The sequence below is a fragment of the Patagioenas fasciata genome, chromosome 17 (assembly GCF_037038585.1).
Source record: "Patagioenas fasciata isolate bPatFas1 chromosome 17, bPatFas1.hap1, whole genome shotgun sequence".
Lineage (NCBI taxonomy): Eukaryota > Metazoa > Chordata > Aves > Columbiformes > Columbidae > Patagioenas > Patagioenas fasciata.
Window position 1 is genome coordinate 10,392,938 of NC_092536.1, and position 17,483 is coordinate 10,410,420.

The 17,483-nt window shown below is 41.2% G+C and overlaps 1 protein-coding gene across 12 annotated transcripts in view; it reads left to right on the top strand.

Moving 5' to 3' along the window:
- Nucleotides 1-930: 930 nt before the first annotated feature.
- CIT (citron rho-interacting serine/threonine kinase) overlaps nucleotides 931-17,483 on the top strand; it is a 72,699-nt gene continuing 56,146 nt past the window's right edge. For 11 of the 12 annotated variants that reach the window (XM_071816225.1, XM_065851791.2, XM_071816228.1 and 8 more), the window contains exons 1-9: nucleotides 931-1,028; nucleotides 1,353-1,478; nucleotides 2,204-2,345; nucleotides 3,612-3,787; nucleotides 5,097-5,198; nucleotides 5,423-5,565; nucleotides 7,843-7,936; nucleotides 9,288-9,491; nucleotides 10,673-10,826. In XM_071816225.1, coding sequence (XP_071672326.1) covers nucleotides 1,383-1,478; nucleotides 2,204-2,345; nucleotides 3,612-3,787; nucleotides 5,097-5,198; nucleotides 5,423-5,565; nucleotides 7,843-7,936; nucleotides 9,288-9,491; nucleotides 10,673-10,826 — 1,111 coding nt within the window. In that variant the 5' untranslated portion in view covers nucleotides 931-1,028; nucleotides 1,353-1,382. Of the gene's footprint in view, nucleotides 1,029-1,103; nucleotides 1,228-1,352; nucleotides 1,479-2,203; nucleotides 2,346-3,611; nucleotides 3,788-5,096; nucleotides 5,199-5,422; nucleotides 5,566-7,842; nucleotides 7,937-9,287; nucleotides 9,492-10,672; nucleotides 10,827-17,483 lie in introns of those variants that run through there. The other variant, XM_071816226.1, reaches the window with a different exon arrangement.

Consider the following 17,483-nt stretch of genomic DNA (forward strand, 5'->3'; position numbering starts at 1 on the left):
GTTGTTTTATGTCACTACACAACACCATGATTATTTTCAAGGAATCCCACCACCTACACTTTTGTTACCAGCTTAAAACCTGCCGAACCATTGTGTGACAAAGAACTGCACTTTGAAATAGTGTCCTGTGTTTTGCATGACTGTGATGTTTGCAGATAGCACCAGCGCTTCATGCTGCTGTTCTCTGCTGCCATCAGTGCACGGATCCACTGTTGAACAAGGTCACGCCGCGTTCCCCCGAGCAGGGTGATGGATGGCGGGAGGTGCTTTGGCAGGGATGCCGAGCTGGAACGTTTCCACCAATGCTTCACTTGAAAACTAATTACCCTATATATGTATAAATGGCCATGCACATCACAAAAGAAATAAATAATTGGGACATAAAGGTCAAATAAGCATTTTACAGAAGAAAATTTAAAGCTTCTAAAAACATTCTCATTTCCCCTCTGGCTGTCCTACCTGGCAGTTAACTGCTGCCAACTATGACGTCTGGTCTACAGTTGAACCGGTTCCAGTCAGAACTATTAAGAATGAGTCATTTTTGCCTCTCACGATTTGGAAAAGGGTGGGAAAAAAAAGTAAAATACAGGCCAAGTGCTGTGTACACTTCACAGCAACAGAATCGTGAGAGCAGAGCAGCAGCTGAGCGACAGCCACGACCTGGCACAGCTCCTGCCCGGCCCTTCCCTTCACCGCCCCCGCTTTCTCCCGAGGGAAGGAGCGGAGCGGGGGCGTCCTGCGGCACCGGCCCCTCAGCGGCGGGCGGGCCGGACAGGCCACCAACCTGACGGTTAAAACCGTTAACCGCCGCCGCGCCCGCCCCGCGCGGGCAGTGACGCGCAGTGACGTCCCCAGGGGCCTCAGCCACTCCCCCAGGGAGTCCGCGGCTCGTGCCGAACGCGTTGCCAGCAGCCGGCCTCGGGATTGGCTAAGGCGGGGGCGCTCGGGGCGCGTCATCGGAAGTGATGGCGGCCGGGACCCGCCCTCGGCTGCGTTCAAACCTGGATGGCGGCAAAGCGGGGCGGCAGGTGCGGAGCGCGGCGGAGCAGGGAACGGGGAGGCGGGCGGGGCTCCCGGCGCTGAGGAGAGGCCGGGGCCGCGGGGGCGGGAGCGCGGGCGGCGGCTCCGTCAACCCCGCCGTGTGCGGGACCCCTGCCCTCAGGGTTCGCTGTCCGCCTGCACCCAAAACACGTTAACTGCTGTGGCGTCCGGACGCGGTCAAACTTGGTAGTTTTAATAAATTTTGCCCCCTAGGAAATACAAACGTTGCTCAAATTATAGCTCCCCCCCCATCCTTTTATTTAAAGTCACCCTGTACTTGAAATTCCTGATGTCCCAATTCTCTTTTTCAGGTGATCTTTTATACCAAATAATCAGTAAAGATGTTGAAGTTTAAATGTGGCACCCGAAATGCAGTAGAGGCCGGACCAATGGAGCCCATCACGAGCCGCGTTTCTCGGCTAAACCTGCTCTTCCAGGTAAAGAGCATCTGGCCTGTCTCTGTTCTATCTGTGTCCCTACCCAGCAGATCAAAATACACTTTTGCTTGTTTGTGTGAACACTTAGAGTGTGCCTGTGGGGTCTGTTGGAGGAAGGGGTAAAGTAAGGCAATAACTTCAAAGTTCAAAGCATGTGCCTGGTTTGCAGACAGTTCAGTGGATAGTGACTGTTCTTATGTGTTAATGTTTCAGCTGAAATGGATTTTCCCACATAGAGGTCGAATATTGCATTCTGTGTCCTGCAATTTGCAGTTTTTTCATGGTGATGTAGCTGAGGGTTTATCATGAGGTGGGTTTACTTAAACAGCTGCTATTTGATCATCTGAGGTTCAGCAGCTTTTCTTTCTAGAGCTAATATTGGTACTGATTGTGCCATGAAAAAAGCTACATGGTACCATGTCAAGAAAAAAAGCAGTCAGATCAGAGTCATCGGTAGGATCTAGATGGTTACAAGAAAACTGTGATCTGAATTTCAACAATCTTGAAAAGATTGCTTTTTCTAGAAGTAAAATACCTGTACCAGCTATTACAGATAGATGCAATCAGCTGATATATTTACCTCACACTTCTGTATTATTTGTCTAATTTCTGGAGTCGTGGTTTTTAAATGAATAATATATAATCCGCTCAATACATATGTTATTGATTTGAGGCTTTTCATTGTTGTCTGAGACTCCATCTGCTGTTTCTTCTTTTTTTTCCAGGGGAAGCCACTCTTTGTGACTCAACAGCAGATGTCTCCTCTCTCCCGGGAAGGCATCCTGGATTCTTTATTCGTTCTTTTTGAAGAATGCAGAAACCCTGCTTTAATGAAAATTAAACATGTTGGCAACTTTGTCAAGAAGTGTAAGTTTGTTTAAACTAATTTTCAGGTGCCATTTTAAAAGGCAGTCCTTAAGAATGTTAATATCTAAATAATGGTTTGATTCATTAATGATTGTAACCCAGGGGGTCTGAGCACTTGACATTTTGTGGGCAGACTCAATATTGCAAAGGGGATCTTGGCAATCTTAGTAGAGCTTTGTTCAGGTCCAAAAAGGTCAAATGCAAGTGGCTTATGAAGTGCTGTGATTCGAATGTGCATCCTTCTTAATCTGTACTGTATTTATAGTTGAGGAGGCACTTTCTTTAAAGTGGATGATTACTGCACACCGCAAAGCTCCAGGTATGTGCAATAGAAGGATGTCAGAAGTTGAGAGCAGGATAATGTCTAGAAATATGAGAAACAAAATTCTAGAAAGTATTTTGGTCATCTTTGGCTCTCTCGGCTTGAAATAATCTTTTGGATTCCGTGTGTTACCTGAATTTTGCATATGTAACTTGTAAATAGTAATTCTGTGCTTCAGAAATGTAATTTCTTATGGAGTAAATATTTTACTGATAACGTGCTCAGATCCGTTTTAGGGAAAAGAAAAAAAAAAGTTCACCTGTTTTTCTAATCAGATATGCTAGAAAGCCATTGGGTTAAACATAATGTATCACGCACTCTGTAATAGTTCTATCCAACAGTTTCTAGGTATTATTAGTAGAGAGTAATTTTCTGCTAGTCTGAAGAATTTTTAGAACAATCTACAGCGAACAATTGCTTATCACAGTGCATTTTGGTTGAAACTAGTCAGTGGAAAACTTGAACTGAATATCTGTAATAAACGTCTACGGTTATTTGTTAGACAATAGACTAGTGCCTCCCACAGGCAGAGGAGCAAACCCTGCCACTTGACTCGGAGAACTCGGCTGGGTAAAGCCCTCACACTGAGAGAATACACTTCATATTTGTAAAGGATGGTTGGAAAGAAATGAGAAACAAAAGAGATTATCAGCATATGATGTTATGAATGGGGCAGAATTATGGTTGCTATGGTAACTGTCTTACCATTTCCTGATTCTTTTGTATATACCATATTTCAGTCTGAACTATGCCTTAATACAGCCTTTTTCTACTTTTTATGCCTTTTTTTTTTTTTTTTGTAAGAAGCATATTCTGGAACAATTTAACATTTCTTGAGAGTCTAGAACTAAATGTGTGTGTTTCCCCCCCCTTCTGTTTTTGATGTTATGTTTGTTACAAAATGCCAGTTGGCTCATGTAAAAACAAGTATTTTATTTTTATAGATGCAGAGACCATAGCTGAATTGAGGGAACTGCAGCCCAGTGTGAAGGATTTTGAAGTAAAGAGTGTGGTTGGCTGCGGTCACTTTGCAGATGTAAAAGTAGTCAGAGAGAAAGCAACTGGTGACGTGTACGCTATGAAGGTGATGAGCAAGGAGTCCCTGTTGGCGCAGGAGCACGTATGTATAGTTTTTTGTTACGACATTAGAACAATAAATTACAATTTTTTGAACGTTTCCTTTTTGTCACTACTATTAGAAGGAAGTTTAAGGTGCATCTTGAAAAGAATCATCCTACATTTCAGTGGAGTAGTATATTTTCTGCTGTCTTTAGTCTATGAATCTATTGGGTGAGGTGCCATCCAAAACAAAAAATGGCCCTTGTCTTGAAGAGCTTACTATCTAATTGTAAGACAAGGAAAAGCAGGTGGAGAAAATACTGGATCAGTATTGATCCGTTCGTTGATAGCTTGAAATTTCGAGCAATCTATTCATTAAGGGTTCTTTTATTTTAAAGAACGGCATAGAATGTCAAGAGTGGGTGTGAAGGCAAACTGTGGTGCCTGGATTTTTATGGAGAGCCTCTCACTAGCTTTTGAGAAATGTGTTACTTGAAAACTTAAAAAAGAGATAATGGAGGTTGTTATAGTTTGGTGAGAAACAGAACTTAATCTTTCACTGATGTGAGATGACAAGACAGAGAGACTCCATGGAAGACCTCGTGAATTTATACAGCAATATCTGCATCAGTTGTTCCCAATATATGGTGCAGTTAAGTTGCTCCTGAGATCCCTTAGCGTGGTTTGTGGCTACCAGAAATGAAAATAAACTAAAATTACTCTTGCTATGGTATAGGTTGACAAGAAAGCGAAGTATGATACTACCTTCAATATGACACTTACTCAGCCTTGTTGAGTGTGGGAATGGTGATCTAAATGAACTTGCAGTATCTTTGTAATAAAATTAATTTATTGTTGTCTGGCTGCACATCTGAATAATTAAATAGTTGCTAGAGGATGATTTCAAGACAGCCTTGTATTTTAATACCTTATAATGAATTTATTACTGAATTAGCCATAAGATGCTACCCCATAATTGCTCTCGCTTCTTTTCTGCTCATCTGATTCTTTTGAGATTAGTTTTATTTTATTAGGGCCGGTCCGGATGAGGTCAACCAGGATTGCACTGCAGACTGGTAGGTGCTTCACCAGTTTGAAAGGCAAACTGGCCTTTGTTGCAGGGACCGTTCAGTTGAAAGCAGGTTGGACAACAGAATGTGGGAGGGGAACGAAAAACACAAAGGAGTAAAATTATCTTTTTAAAGGTGCACATTATAAGGAAACAGCATTTAATATTTTCTGTCTAATTTCTTTGTGGTGTGTGCTGCACAGACAGAAATCTTTGTAAAACTATGGGATTCTAATGTATTTTCATTTCATTTCATTTTCATTTTCATCATGATATACTTGAACACTTGCTTTCTTTGTAGGTGTCGTTTTTTGAGGAAGAGCGCAGTATATTATCTCAGAGCACCAGTCCATGGATTCCACAGTTGCAATATGCATTTCAAGACAAGAAAAATCTCTACTTGGTAATGCCCCTTCTTTGTTTCTTTTCTCCTCTATTGCCATTTTTATTTTGAAGAACAGTGTGATGGTTGAAATGTGCTCATCTCTGTAAATTTTCCTGCGTTACATGCCACTGTTTGATATGTGTCCAGTGTAATATGGAGGAGTTGAATGGAATACCTTTTGTATAGAATGGAATATCTTTTGCATATATGAACTATATATGTTCCTTTAACATTTTATGTAGGTAATGGAGTATCAGCCTGGAGGGGACTTACTGTCACTCTTAAACCGATATGAGGACCAACTAGATGAGAGTATGGTGCGGTTTTATCTTGCAGAGTTGGTTTTAGCCATTCACAGTGTCCATCAGATGGGTTATGTACACCGGTAGGTAAAGATTGCTTTACATTGCAGATAATATTTGATCAGTATTGCCCCAGAAAAAGTGTTCTGGAATGATGCGTTCTTGTTGTTTTATATTCTGTTCTCTTTCAGGACCATATTTCATATGTTGTATCAAAAGAGAAAATTAGAATATTAATCAGACTCCAACTATAATTGTAGCTAAAGGCATTAGCTTTGATGTAAAGTTCAAACTAATATCAAGAAAGGATTGTTACATATATTTTATGGAGGCTTAGTAAAAATAAGCCTTAATGTCATGCTATACAAAATTAAAATATTTTTCAGAGATTGTTGCTTTTAGTGCCAAATAGTACAGGAAACTAGTGCTATTGTTACAACTTCTTGTGTGCTGATTGGTGACCAGGGCAATATAGGATGTTAGAGTAGTTAAATATCGCAGAGTTTTCTAAAGATCAGATCAAGGCTTTAAGGCTGTTACTGTGTGTATTTTAAAATCATTGGTGCTTAATAAATTTATTCTATTCGGAGGCTTTGGAAATGTTATAAAGTATTTTATGTTCCAAGCAGCTGCAGTGGCTGCACTTAGAGCATAGGCTGTGGCTCTATATGCAGGGTAGCTATCTGGATTTGAAAGATGTGCAGATGTGAGGAAATTTGGGAAGAAAGCTACATAATACTTCGCTGTAACGTGATTACAATGTATTCAAGGTGCAAAACTACCTTCTTTTCCCATCTTTTGGTGATAATTATTAGCTTTCCATGAAATAAGGGGAACTTTGCTACTTTTATATTTGCTTGGAAACAGAACGCCAGTTGGAGTAGTTAAAAACCTGTGTTAGGGCAGGAGATTATGACCTAGTGGCAATTACGGAGACAGGGTGGGACAGCACACATGACTGGAATGTGGGCATGGATGGCTATGTCCTTTTCAGGAAAGACAGGCCAGCCAGGCATGGTGGTCGAATTGCTCTTTATGTGAGAGAGCAATGAAAGTTAAGGGGTAGGCTGGCAAGGGTGATACTATTGTCGGTGTCTATTACAGGCCACCAGATCAGGGTGAGGAAGTTGGTGAGGCCTCTACAGGCAGCCGAGAGCAGCCTCGCAATCACAGGCCCTGGTTGTGGTGGGGGATTTTAACTTCCCTAATGTTTGTTGGAAGTGTAGTGGTCAATGGGGCGGAGTCCAGTTGGAGGCCTGTATCTAGTGCAGTGCCTCAAGGGTCAGTACTGGGGCCTATATTATTCAATATATTCATCAATGATTTGGACGAGGGAATAGAGTGACTGTCAGCAAGTTTGCTGATGACACCAAACTGGGAGGAGTGGCTGACACTGGAAGCTGTGCTGCCATCCAGAGACCTGGTCAGGCTGGAGAGCTGGGCAGGGAAAAATGCAATGAAATATAACAAGGGCAAGTGTAGAGTCTTGAATCTGGGTAGGAACAACCCCAGGTTCCAGTATAAGTTGGGGAATGACCTATTAAAGAGCAGCGTAGGGGAAAGGGACCTGGGGTCCTGGGGACAGCAGGATGACCATGAGCCAGCTCTGTGCCCTTGTGGCCAGGAAGGCCAATGGCATCCTAGGGTGTATTAGAAGGGGAGTGGTCAGTAGGTCAGAGAGGTTCTCCTGCCCCTCTACTCTGCCCTGGTGAGACCACATCTGGAATATTGTGTCCAGTTCTGGGCCCCTCAGTTCCAGAAGGACAGGGAACTGCAAGTCCAGCGCAGGGCAACAAAGATGCTGAAGGGAGTGGAGCATCTCCCTTATGAGGAAAGGCTGACGGAGCTGGGGCTCTTTAGCTTGGAGAAGAGGAGACTGAGGGGTGACCTCATTAATGTTTACAAATATATAAAGGGTGAGTGTCAGGAGGATGGAGCCAGGCTCTTCTTGGTGACAACCAATGATAGGACAAGGGGCAATGGGTTCAAACTGGGACACAAGCGGTTCCATTTAAATTTGAGAAGAAAGTTCTCAGTGAGGGTGGCAGAGCCTGGCCCAGGCTGCCCAGGGAGGTTGTGGAGTCTCCTACTCTGCAGACATTCAAACCCGCCTGGACACCTTCCTGTGTAACCTCAGCTGTGTGTTCCTGCTCTGGTAGGGGGGTTGGACTAGGTGATTTTTTGAGGTCCCTTCCAATCCCTGACATTCTGTGATTCTGTGAAATAAGACTCCCCCTTGCTGAGGTTTTATGCAACTGAGCGCATGGTTGGGTGCACCTAGAAAGGGATATCCTGTTAGCTTGATGTGACAGTGGGGAACGGTTTGGAGAGGTTATTGATTGCTCTCTTCTTGCTTACAGAGATATCAAACCAGAGAATGTTCTCATTGACCGGACAGGACACATTAAACTGGTGGACTTCGGGTCGGCTGCCAAAATGACAGTAAACAAAATGGTAATAATGTGGATTTAAACTTTGTGTATGGCTTGCTTGGATAGTCCAGTCAAAAAGGGAAATTAACCTGATATCTATTCCTTGATTACACCTTGTTCTTCTGCCTTTCTTGTCCAATATGGAATCTATTCACAATGATCTTTTTCCATTTATGTATGGCTTTTCAAACATAAGCTCAAGTATCTTTTGCAGCTCTCAGTAGATATATATTTGCTTATTAAAATTTTAAAACACAAGGTAAAGGCAAGCCTAATGTTTCATGGTGCTGCACTGCAATACAAAATCATACTTCTAGAGGTTCTTACAACTGCTCAATGCTGTGCTTAAGGAAGGATATGGATTTATAATTGTTCATAATTGGACTGAAAACTGTGCTTGTTGTAACTCAGGTGGCAAAGCTTTGAAGACTGGGGAGCTCTTGACTGAAATGAGTCACATTCCAACGTTCTGGGCTTTACTCACCAGAACTCACTATATTCAAAGCTGTGAAGTGGTTGAGTTCTTTCATAAGTTACTTGTAAATTTAGGTAGCTGCATACAATTTCAGTTGATAACTTGAAATTAAAATGTATCTAAGTGAGAATATGAATTTCTACACCAGATTCCTGTCTTGTTTTACAATTTTTTTTGGTAGCATTTTCTTAGTATTGTGACTCTTAATTTTTTGTTTTCCCTATTCTTCACTCTTCAGTTCTCCTCTGCTTCGCCTTTTTCCTATACATTTTTTTTCACATTATCTTTTCAGTCATCTTCAGGTTTCTGTGTTAGTCTGCCTGCTGCTTTATTTTATTCTTTATACCACTTGGTGCAAAAATGATTGCAGTATGGACTCCTGAATTACCTTTTTTAAGCACTCTAGAAATTGAAATACTAGTACTTCTCTGATCATGAATATAAGGTAGACAGGCAGGGGTGACACAGCATGGAATGAGGGCAGGGAATATTTACGTCTGAATTGGAGTGGTTTGGAAATTTCAGCGATGATGTCGCTGTTAATACAAGTTGAAACAGCAGTGCTAGAGTATGTGTACTGCTGAAATCACCCATGTTTAGTAACCCTGTGCTTTTTAGGATGCTGCTTTTCTACATTAGCTGTTTGTACTTCCTAGCAACAGTTCACTCTGATTATTTGACACTTTATATACCAAATAGCTTGCTTTCTGTTTGTTTATCAGCAGTTCCCTTAACCTTGTACTTTTTTTGCTTAACAGCTTCCTTAAAATTACTTAGAATTAGCTTGGAGGGCTAAAAGTTGTGTCTCATTTAAAAAAAGAAAAGAGATTTGTTGTTGTACCAAGACCACAATGAACAGAAAGTGCTGTCACGTCACTTGGTGTATCTTTGCTTGTAGGTAAACGCCAAGCTACCTGTTGGCACACCTGACTACATGGCACCAGAAATGCTAACGGGCTTGAATGGGGACGGCAAAGCTTCGTATGGTCCAGAATGCGACTGGTGGTCCCTAGGAGTCATTGCGTATGAAATGATTTACGGAAGATCTCCGTTCACTGAAGGAACTTCAGCTAAAACTTTCAATAACATCATGAACTTTCAGGTAGAGAGAACTCCTTCCATGGCCTTGAGTAAAACAGCTGTAACCAAAGACTCTGTTTTTACAGTTCAGAAAACAAGCTTAGGGATGTTTCTTCATTTGTCATGTTCATAAAATAGTAAGCATATATGCTTACATTTTTTATATATGTCTCTGTATTGTAGATCTTATTTTTTGTAACAGGTGTCTAAAAATAACCATTTGGAGTGCATGAATTAAAAAAGATGTAGCTGTCCATCTTAGGCAACTGTAATTGCAGCATTTCTAAAATAATCCAGAAAAAGGATTGAAAGGATGAATTGTGGATCGATAAAGCTTCTGAATCTAAGTGTTTCTGGATAGTAAAGGCAAGGGCTAGCAACAAAGATCTGTAGAAAGACTTGGGGATGTTGTGTGTCTGCATGATTAACACATCATCTGAAAATTAGTGTCAATAAATTTAAACTAATGCATCTGAAGGGAAAAATATCTCAGCTTTACCCAGTGATGGGCTCAAGAACAGTATCTTGATACTATATTCTATGCAAATCTTAGTTTAATTCATAGTAACAGTCCAAAAAGTAGCATGTAGAATGCTAGGATTTAGTAGGAAAGAGAAAAAAAATTGTGTAGCTGGGAGGAAGCGAACAAATAATGGTTGCCTGTTATCTCTTCTAATACGGGAATTAGGGGCATTAAATGAAAGTAGCCAGCAGTAACTGCCTTACAAACAAAAAAGAATACTTGATATAGCACATTCTGAGCACATGCTGGGAAGCTCTTTGCCACAAGCTTGCAGCTACTGATTGTTTATATGTGTTCAAGGAGTGACTAGAAAAATGGATAGAAGAATCCATTGATAGCTGTCAAATACGAAGACATCATCCCTGGTTCAGAAAATCCCAAACCACGAATCCTTGGAAGTTTGGGCGAGTGTCTTGTTTTTGTTTGTGCTATTTGCCGTGGTTCAGCAGAAGATGGTGATCTGGGACTGCCGTTTGTCTGGTCAGGAGCGGTTGTTCCTGTGTTATCTTTACTGCACTAAATATCTATAAATCCTACTTAGGAAAAATGCACAATACTTTTATTTGTATGCTGTAAATATTTAGCCTTTGTGCCTGACATATTGCAGAATAATGGAACTTAATCTTACTGTTCTGGGACTGTTTTCCTACTGAACTGAAACGCTTTTCTTCCTAATGCAGAGATTTCTGAAGTTCCCAGAGGATGTGAAAGTTAGTGGTGAATTTCTTGATCTGATCCAGAGCCTGCTGTGCGGGCAGAAGGAAAGGCTGGGCTATGAGGGACTCTGCTGCCATCCTTTCTTTTCTAACATTGACTGGAATAATATCCGTAACTGTAAGTAGAGTAATACTGTATTTATAAACAATTCCTCTTTTGTTGGGTAGCATGAAAATTTGTGCAATGTGAGTATTTAAGTGTGTTTGATCCAAATAATTATTCATAATGAAGCAGGACTGTGTCTGCAGCAGGTGTTTTTAACAAAACAATTCATTTTGGTTTTTGGATAGGATACGCTAACATCTCTCAGGTGAAAATTGTAAGGGAAGATGAAGTTTAATACGCTCCTATATGAATTTCTGATACAATTGCCCTATTACTGCAGGCACTAGAGTGAAAAACCAAAATGGTCCTTTTCATTTCCTTCCTTAGATTAAAACACATCAGGATATTCTTTCAGGCCTTTTCTGCCTCAATTTGGTTAAGTTTGGCTTCCTCTCAATATTTTTGATTCGATCTTCGTCTCTCTCTCTTTCATTGCTTGTGATCCAACCTCATTTAAGGTTTCAACATGTTTTATTTAGTTCCCGTAGGTGATAAAATGTCAACGGTCATAGGGGCATTGGAGTTTTTCCTCAAAGTTTATGTGGCTAATATATGACTAATTTTTCTGTCAAAACATCTGTTCATTCCACTAGGAATAGAATAAAACCAGTGAAGCAGATACTTTTCTATGTAGAAAATTGTTTATAGTACCATGGAAGCAATGGAATTCAGAATTTGGAAGTACTGAGGCACCAGCTCCATGGCAAGAGCAAATATTTCCTTGATCATCAGCGATCTATGTATGAGTCCCTGACTTGTGTTGGATAGTATTTTAAATGATTTGGACTGTAAGATTATCTGGGCAAGGAACATGTCTGCCTTCTATTCTTTATCAAATCTGCTGTAAGAGCAATGATTGTGCTCCATTTTCCATGATAAATTGCCAAGCCAGTGCTTCTACTTTTGATGACTATCGCAGCACTTCAGCTGTCAGCTCCACAGAATGTTTACTTGATTTTCCGTTGATTCATTAATTTTGAACTTGTGGAGCTGCTGTTCTGCAAAATTCCCTTGTTTCTGCCCTTTGAGAGCCATTGGGCATTGAGTCTGCTTTATCATTTCAGCATACGTTTCCCAGACTTCAGCTCGCTCTGCCTTCCTTCCCCAGAGCCCGACCTAAGCCACCAGTTTCCATTTCTGAATTGTTTGCGTTGCATTTGCCTCGTGTTATCTCAGATCTGGGAAAAAATGGCATGTGAGCATATGCTCTGGTGTTTCCTTGGCAATTGTCTATCCAGTATTCATACAACTGCACAACTTAATTGAGTGTTTTGGCATTTCACGTGCCAATGATGACGCTGATGGGCAAGCTGGGGGGCAGCCCTGATGTCGTTAAAATGTTGAAATAATCATTTGGGATTTTAAAACTCCCGTTTCTGCCTGCAGCTGGCTAGCGGATTGCATCATTCCCTGTAATATCCGGACCTGCCTACTGTGAAAATTCATGCAGTTTTGACCCCTGACTTTGTTGTTATGTCTCATACATCATAACCCCCCCCTGTAACTAGCACAAAACACAGCAGTCTTCCTGCTTTTAGTAGCAGATTCAATGTATCACCTATTGCTTTGCTCTCTGCAGTGGTTCTCCATTTGCTGCTTTATTCAGGACAGCGTTGCTGTCATTCGATTCAAAACCCTTGTTGGGTTTGACCTGGGCTATCTAAAAGCTAAAGGTTTCTTTCTTTTCTTGACCTCTGCTGATAGTGATGTTTAACTGGAGCAATGGCAGCCTGAGAAAATTAGGAAACCAGTGAGTGCTGGAATAGGTCACAGGATTTAAAGAATCTTGCTCCCTCAAGGTAACCTGGTCAAAAATTTTGGGGGTTTGGAATGTTGGACTCGATCTTAAAGGTCTTTTTCAACCTAAATGATTCTATGATTGTTAAATAAATTCTGTGTCAGCACAGTCAGACTTTAGTCTATAAAAGCATTGATGTTTCTGTTTCAGACTGAGAAAGGTAGAGAAAAAATTGGTACCCTTGCATTGCAGGTAGCTAAGTTACCATGCTGGGAGCTCTAGGATAACCATTCTTAATTTGCCAGTTTTGGTTAAGAATGCGTCATTAAGGGTTTCTTCAGCGTTAACATTTTGTTGTTGTGGTAACCTATGAAACGCTTGACTTTTCTGTAGACCCCTTCCCAAAAGATAGTTGCCTCTCCAAAAGCTCCCGACTTCCTTGGGTTCAAGTAGCATCTGACTGTAGAATCAGCTCTTGAGATACAGGAACAGAATCCAACCATTAAACCTAAGGTCAGGTTTAACAGGTAATTTTCCCCTTCCTTGGAGTATTGTGCTGAAACATATTTTTATATATATATACATATATATATATATAAAAGAGCATATATTTATATATATGCTCTCTGTATTTGTTGTTTTCTGCTATTTAATGAATCACAGAATGTTAGGGATTGGAAGGGACCTGGAAAGCTCATCCAGTCCAGTCCCCCGACCGGAGCAGGAACACCCAGCTGAGGTTCCACAGGAAGGTGTCCAGGCGGGTTTGAATGTCTGCAGAGAAGGAGACTCCACAACCTCCCTGGGCAGCCTTGTCCAGGCTCTGCCACCCTCACTGAGGAGAAGTTCCTTCTCAAATTTCAGGGGAACATCTTGTCTTCCAGTTTGAACCCATTGCCACTTGTCCTGTCATTGGTTGTCACTGAGAAGAGCCTGGCTCCATCCTCCTGACACTCACCCTTTATATATCTGTAAACATTAATGAGGTCACCCCTCAGTCTCCTCTTCTCCAAGCTCCAGAGCCCCAGCTCCCTCAGCCTTTCCTCACACAGGAGATGCTCCACTCCCTTCAGCATCTTTGTTGCTCTGCGCCGAACTCTCTCCAGCAGTTTCCTGTCCTTCTGGAACTGAGGGCCCAGAACTGGACACAATATTCCAGGTGTGGTCTCCCCAGGGCAGAGTAGAGGGGCAGGAGAACCTCTCTGACCTACTGACCACCCCCCTTCTAATACACCCTAGAATTCCATTGGCCTTCCTGGCCACAAGGGCCCAGTGCTGGCTCATGGTCACCCTGCTGTCCCCAGGATCCCCAGGTCCCTTTCGCCTATGCTGCTCTCTAACAGGTCATTCCCCAACTTATACTGGAACCTGGGGTTGTTCCTACCCAGATTCAAGACTCGACACTTGCCCTTGTTATATTGCATTACATTTTTCCCTGCCCACCTCTCCAGCCTGACCAGGTATGTGTTGGATTGTTGTCTTGACAGAACAGAAAAGATAATGTTGTAGAGATTGGTTAGAACTAGTATAATGCCTTTTTTTTGTAAGCAGTCCTAGAGAAAACATCCTTAAATTACATCCTGTGGACTTTCTATTTTCTGTTTTTCTTCCATAACACTTTACTCAAATAGGCCTGTTAAAGCCTGAAGAAGAGTAGTGCCCAACCTGCTTTAAAAGGCTGCGTGGCTGCTTTTCCTCAGCAAGCACCTTGGAAATCAAGAAAAAACACATTTTTATTCTTAAGAAACATTCTGTATTTCCTTTAAATTTCCTATTTCAGTTAAGTCTTTCACTGCCCCAGGGGAAATGCAGTATCTCTTCTATGAATTTGCATGAAAATATTTTGAAAGGCTTGAAAGACCCGACCAAGGCAACGTTTCTTGAACTTGTCAGAAATACACACACTAGTGCACAGACGGTTTGTCTGGTTTTTGGCGTTTTGTTTTGGTTTTTTTTAAAGCTTTCCGTAAAAGACGTTTTATCTAATCTGAGTGATAAACTGGTTAAAGTGCTGCAGTGGATGTGTGGTGGTTTTGGTTTTTTCTTCCTTTTTTTTTTTAAACTTAGCAACCTACAACACCCCCTTTTCCTCTGAAAGCCATCCCTTGGAACAGATGGAAGAGGGTTACATCCTTCCACAAGTGGGGAGGTATCTAGGCAAGCAATTGGTTTTTTTAAAACATACAGTTCTCTACAAGATAGAATACTTTAAATGGTAACCAGAACACGTACGTTCACTTGTAACATATCAGGGACAAAAAGAGGACTTGTAGCCAACCAGTTTGTATGAGTAGAAGCAATGAGTTTAATGTCTTTTTGAATAATAGTTTTGCCTTCCTTTTGGGTGAGCCTGAAAAAGTGCAAATTTTTCACCTTGTCACACGCTGGTTTTAACATTTAGTTCTCAGAGGCTTATCTTGACCTCTGCTAAAGGATTCTTCCCTTTAAAGAAGCAACTGATAAGCACATCAATGTATGTACATTCACTGATCTTCATCTTGTTCTGAAAAGACTATAGTTGTGTGACAGCCCTTTGATTTTAAGCAAGAAATAATAATTTAACCAGAGATTATGTCACTATGTGACCCACATATTGCTTGTCTATCTTAGCTCGTTCTTACAAGACTACTCCGTTTATTCTGTAGATATGTTGGGCATCAGACAAAGGAATCTTTAGTCTTAGGAATAAAGGACTGTGAAGAAGCTACCAAATAGTTTACAGAATCAGATTGGATCTAACTATTGTTTCTGTTTTCCCTAAAGATAGTCCCTCTTACCTCTGAGTCTTTTCCAGTGTTGTGAAACTTCTGAGGAAGTTCTGCTTCGCACTTCCAGTCACTGTGGACAGTTCAGAAATCTTTAACATCGAGAGGTGGTTTTGTCGCATGACTTTTTAAAAATTGTCTTTTTAGTTGCTACTTTTTCTTGGTACAAATATCATAGCGAGGTTATAATGCAAAGTTGCGGAGTTTTTGGACTGTTAGTCATGGATTTTTACTGAATGCAAAATAGAGGGCAAAAGATGTTTTCATTATTCTTTTAATCTAGTGTTGACAATTTCTCTTTGTTCATCTATTTTATTAAACATCAGAGGAGATCGTAGTGTAAAACATTGTGCTCTTTAAACCAGTCTCCCACCAGCCCCAAAGCTTTGCTCCGTCTCAAATTCAGTTTTATCTTTTTCCATCCATTGTTCCCCTATTGAGTGCTTTTCATCTTTTTATGTGCATGCTGATCTTGGGCATATTTAAATTATATTTTGTTTTCTGTGTGCGATTTGACTAGCAATTCTTATCGTCGGTAAGAGAAAAGACTTTCTTTCTAGTTGCGAGGGCTTGAAGATGACTCCGAAGATCTTCTGGGCTGATTTCTGGTGAGAAGAAAGGCACTAGACCTCTCTTTCAAAGATGAGGAGTATAAAACAGCATTGCTATACCATTATAAAAAGGAAGCTAAGTTGTTTTTTGCTACCTCTTTAAGAAAGCTTCTAGACTTCCCTAGAGGTATTGAATAGTTGGCTGTTTTCTCTATTACTTTACCTCATAGACAATATCTGTCTTCAAAGACAATGTTAAAAACCCCACAGCAACCCCTTCCTGTGAGAAGATGTGCAAAGTTCTTTCAGCAGAGGTTCTAAACGAAAAAATTCCTAAACTTATGCTACTTTGCTCTGAATTAACTGTAACTTTGGGCTTGTTATTTGTCTTAAAGATGATATACTTTCAAACTGTTTTCTGTTGCTTCTGTTTTTAATCATGAAGAACATATGAAAGAGTAGCTACATGTTATCCTGACATTAAGTGAATTTTTAAAAAAATACAGATCTTTATCAACAATCTGTACTCCAAAATTATGGTTACAGTACATAAATGCCAGCATTATATCGGATCTAAATTGATATTGTCGCCAATAAAATAGCAGAAATTAATAAATTCATGATATTGACAGAAAATTGAAATGCTCTGGAGCCAGTAACTAAAACTGCTTACTACAGAACCTATTTAATTTGTGTATTTTCCTCATTCATCGCATTCTAATGTACTTGGAGCTACTGTACGTGAGCAGCATCCTATTTGCTTCATAAAATTTCTCCTCACTCCCTTGCTTGGGAGCAGTGTCAGAATGGCTCCTCGGGGAGCTGCTAACAAAGTCTGCGTGTCTTGTTGTGATTTGGCAGTTTATACAGACAATTTTTTTACTGTTTTTTTTACCTGTTAACGCTGGTCTGGTGGGTAGTTGAAGCGTATGTTTGTCTAGAGAAGGAAGAGTTAAAACGCGGGCTGTGAAAAGCTCTGGCAACCTAGAGGGAGCCAACAAGCCCCAGCCCTGACTCATTCCGCCCGTGTCGGTCAGAAAAGCATCAGCATCTGTCACGACTGCGGCCAGGTGGGGTTAAACCCGAGCGTGCAGGGAGTGAGGAGCAGGGAGCCTGCACTGCAGGGGTTGCGATGCTGGTTCCCGGTTCTTGGGTTCTCATCAGCCCTTCAGCTCCAGGAGATCTCCGCTGGATCCATGGTAACGGTTTTAGCACACTGCCCTTCGTCAGCTCGTCACAACGGGCTGGGATCGAGTCGCTGACTGAAGAGCTGGCTCCGTTATAGAGCAAAAAAGAGATCAGTAGATTTGCAGTGAGTGAGGACCCGAGTGATGAAATAAATAAAAAAAACACCCTGTAGAAAACGCGATTGAATGAGGCAGGAATTTCACAGCAGGTTTTTGCATTCATTTCTTTCACACACGTAGCCAAGCCAGCAGGTAGCTTGGGTGCTGCACATCATTGAGAAGAACTTGCTCTTTTGTTCTGTTGGTTAATTAAACTGAAGCAAACACGAGAAAATCAGCCGAAATTAAACAACCGCTTAACAAGTTAAGTGGTACCAACTTAGAAATTATAGTAAGAAATACACTGTAATTCCTGCTATTTATACCTC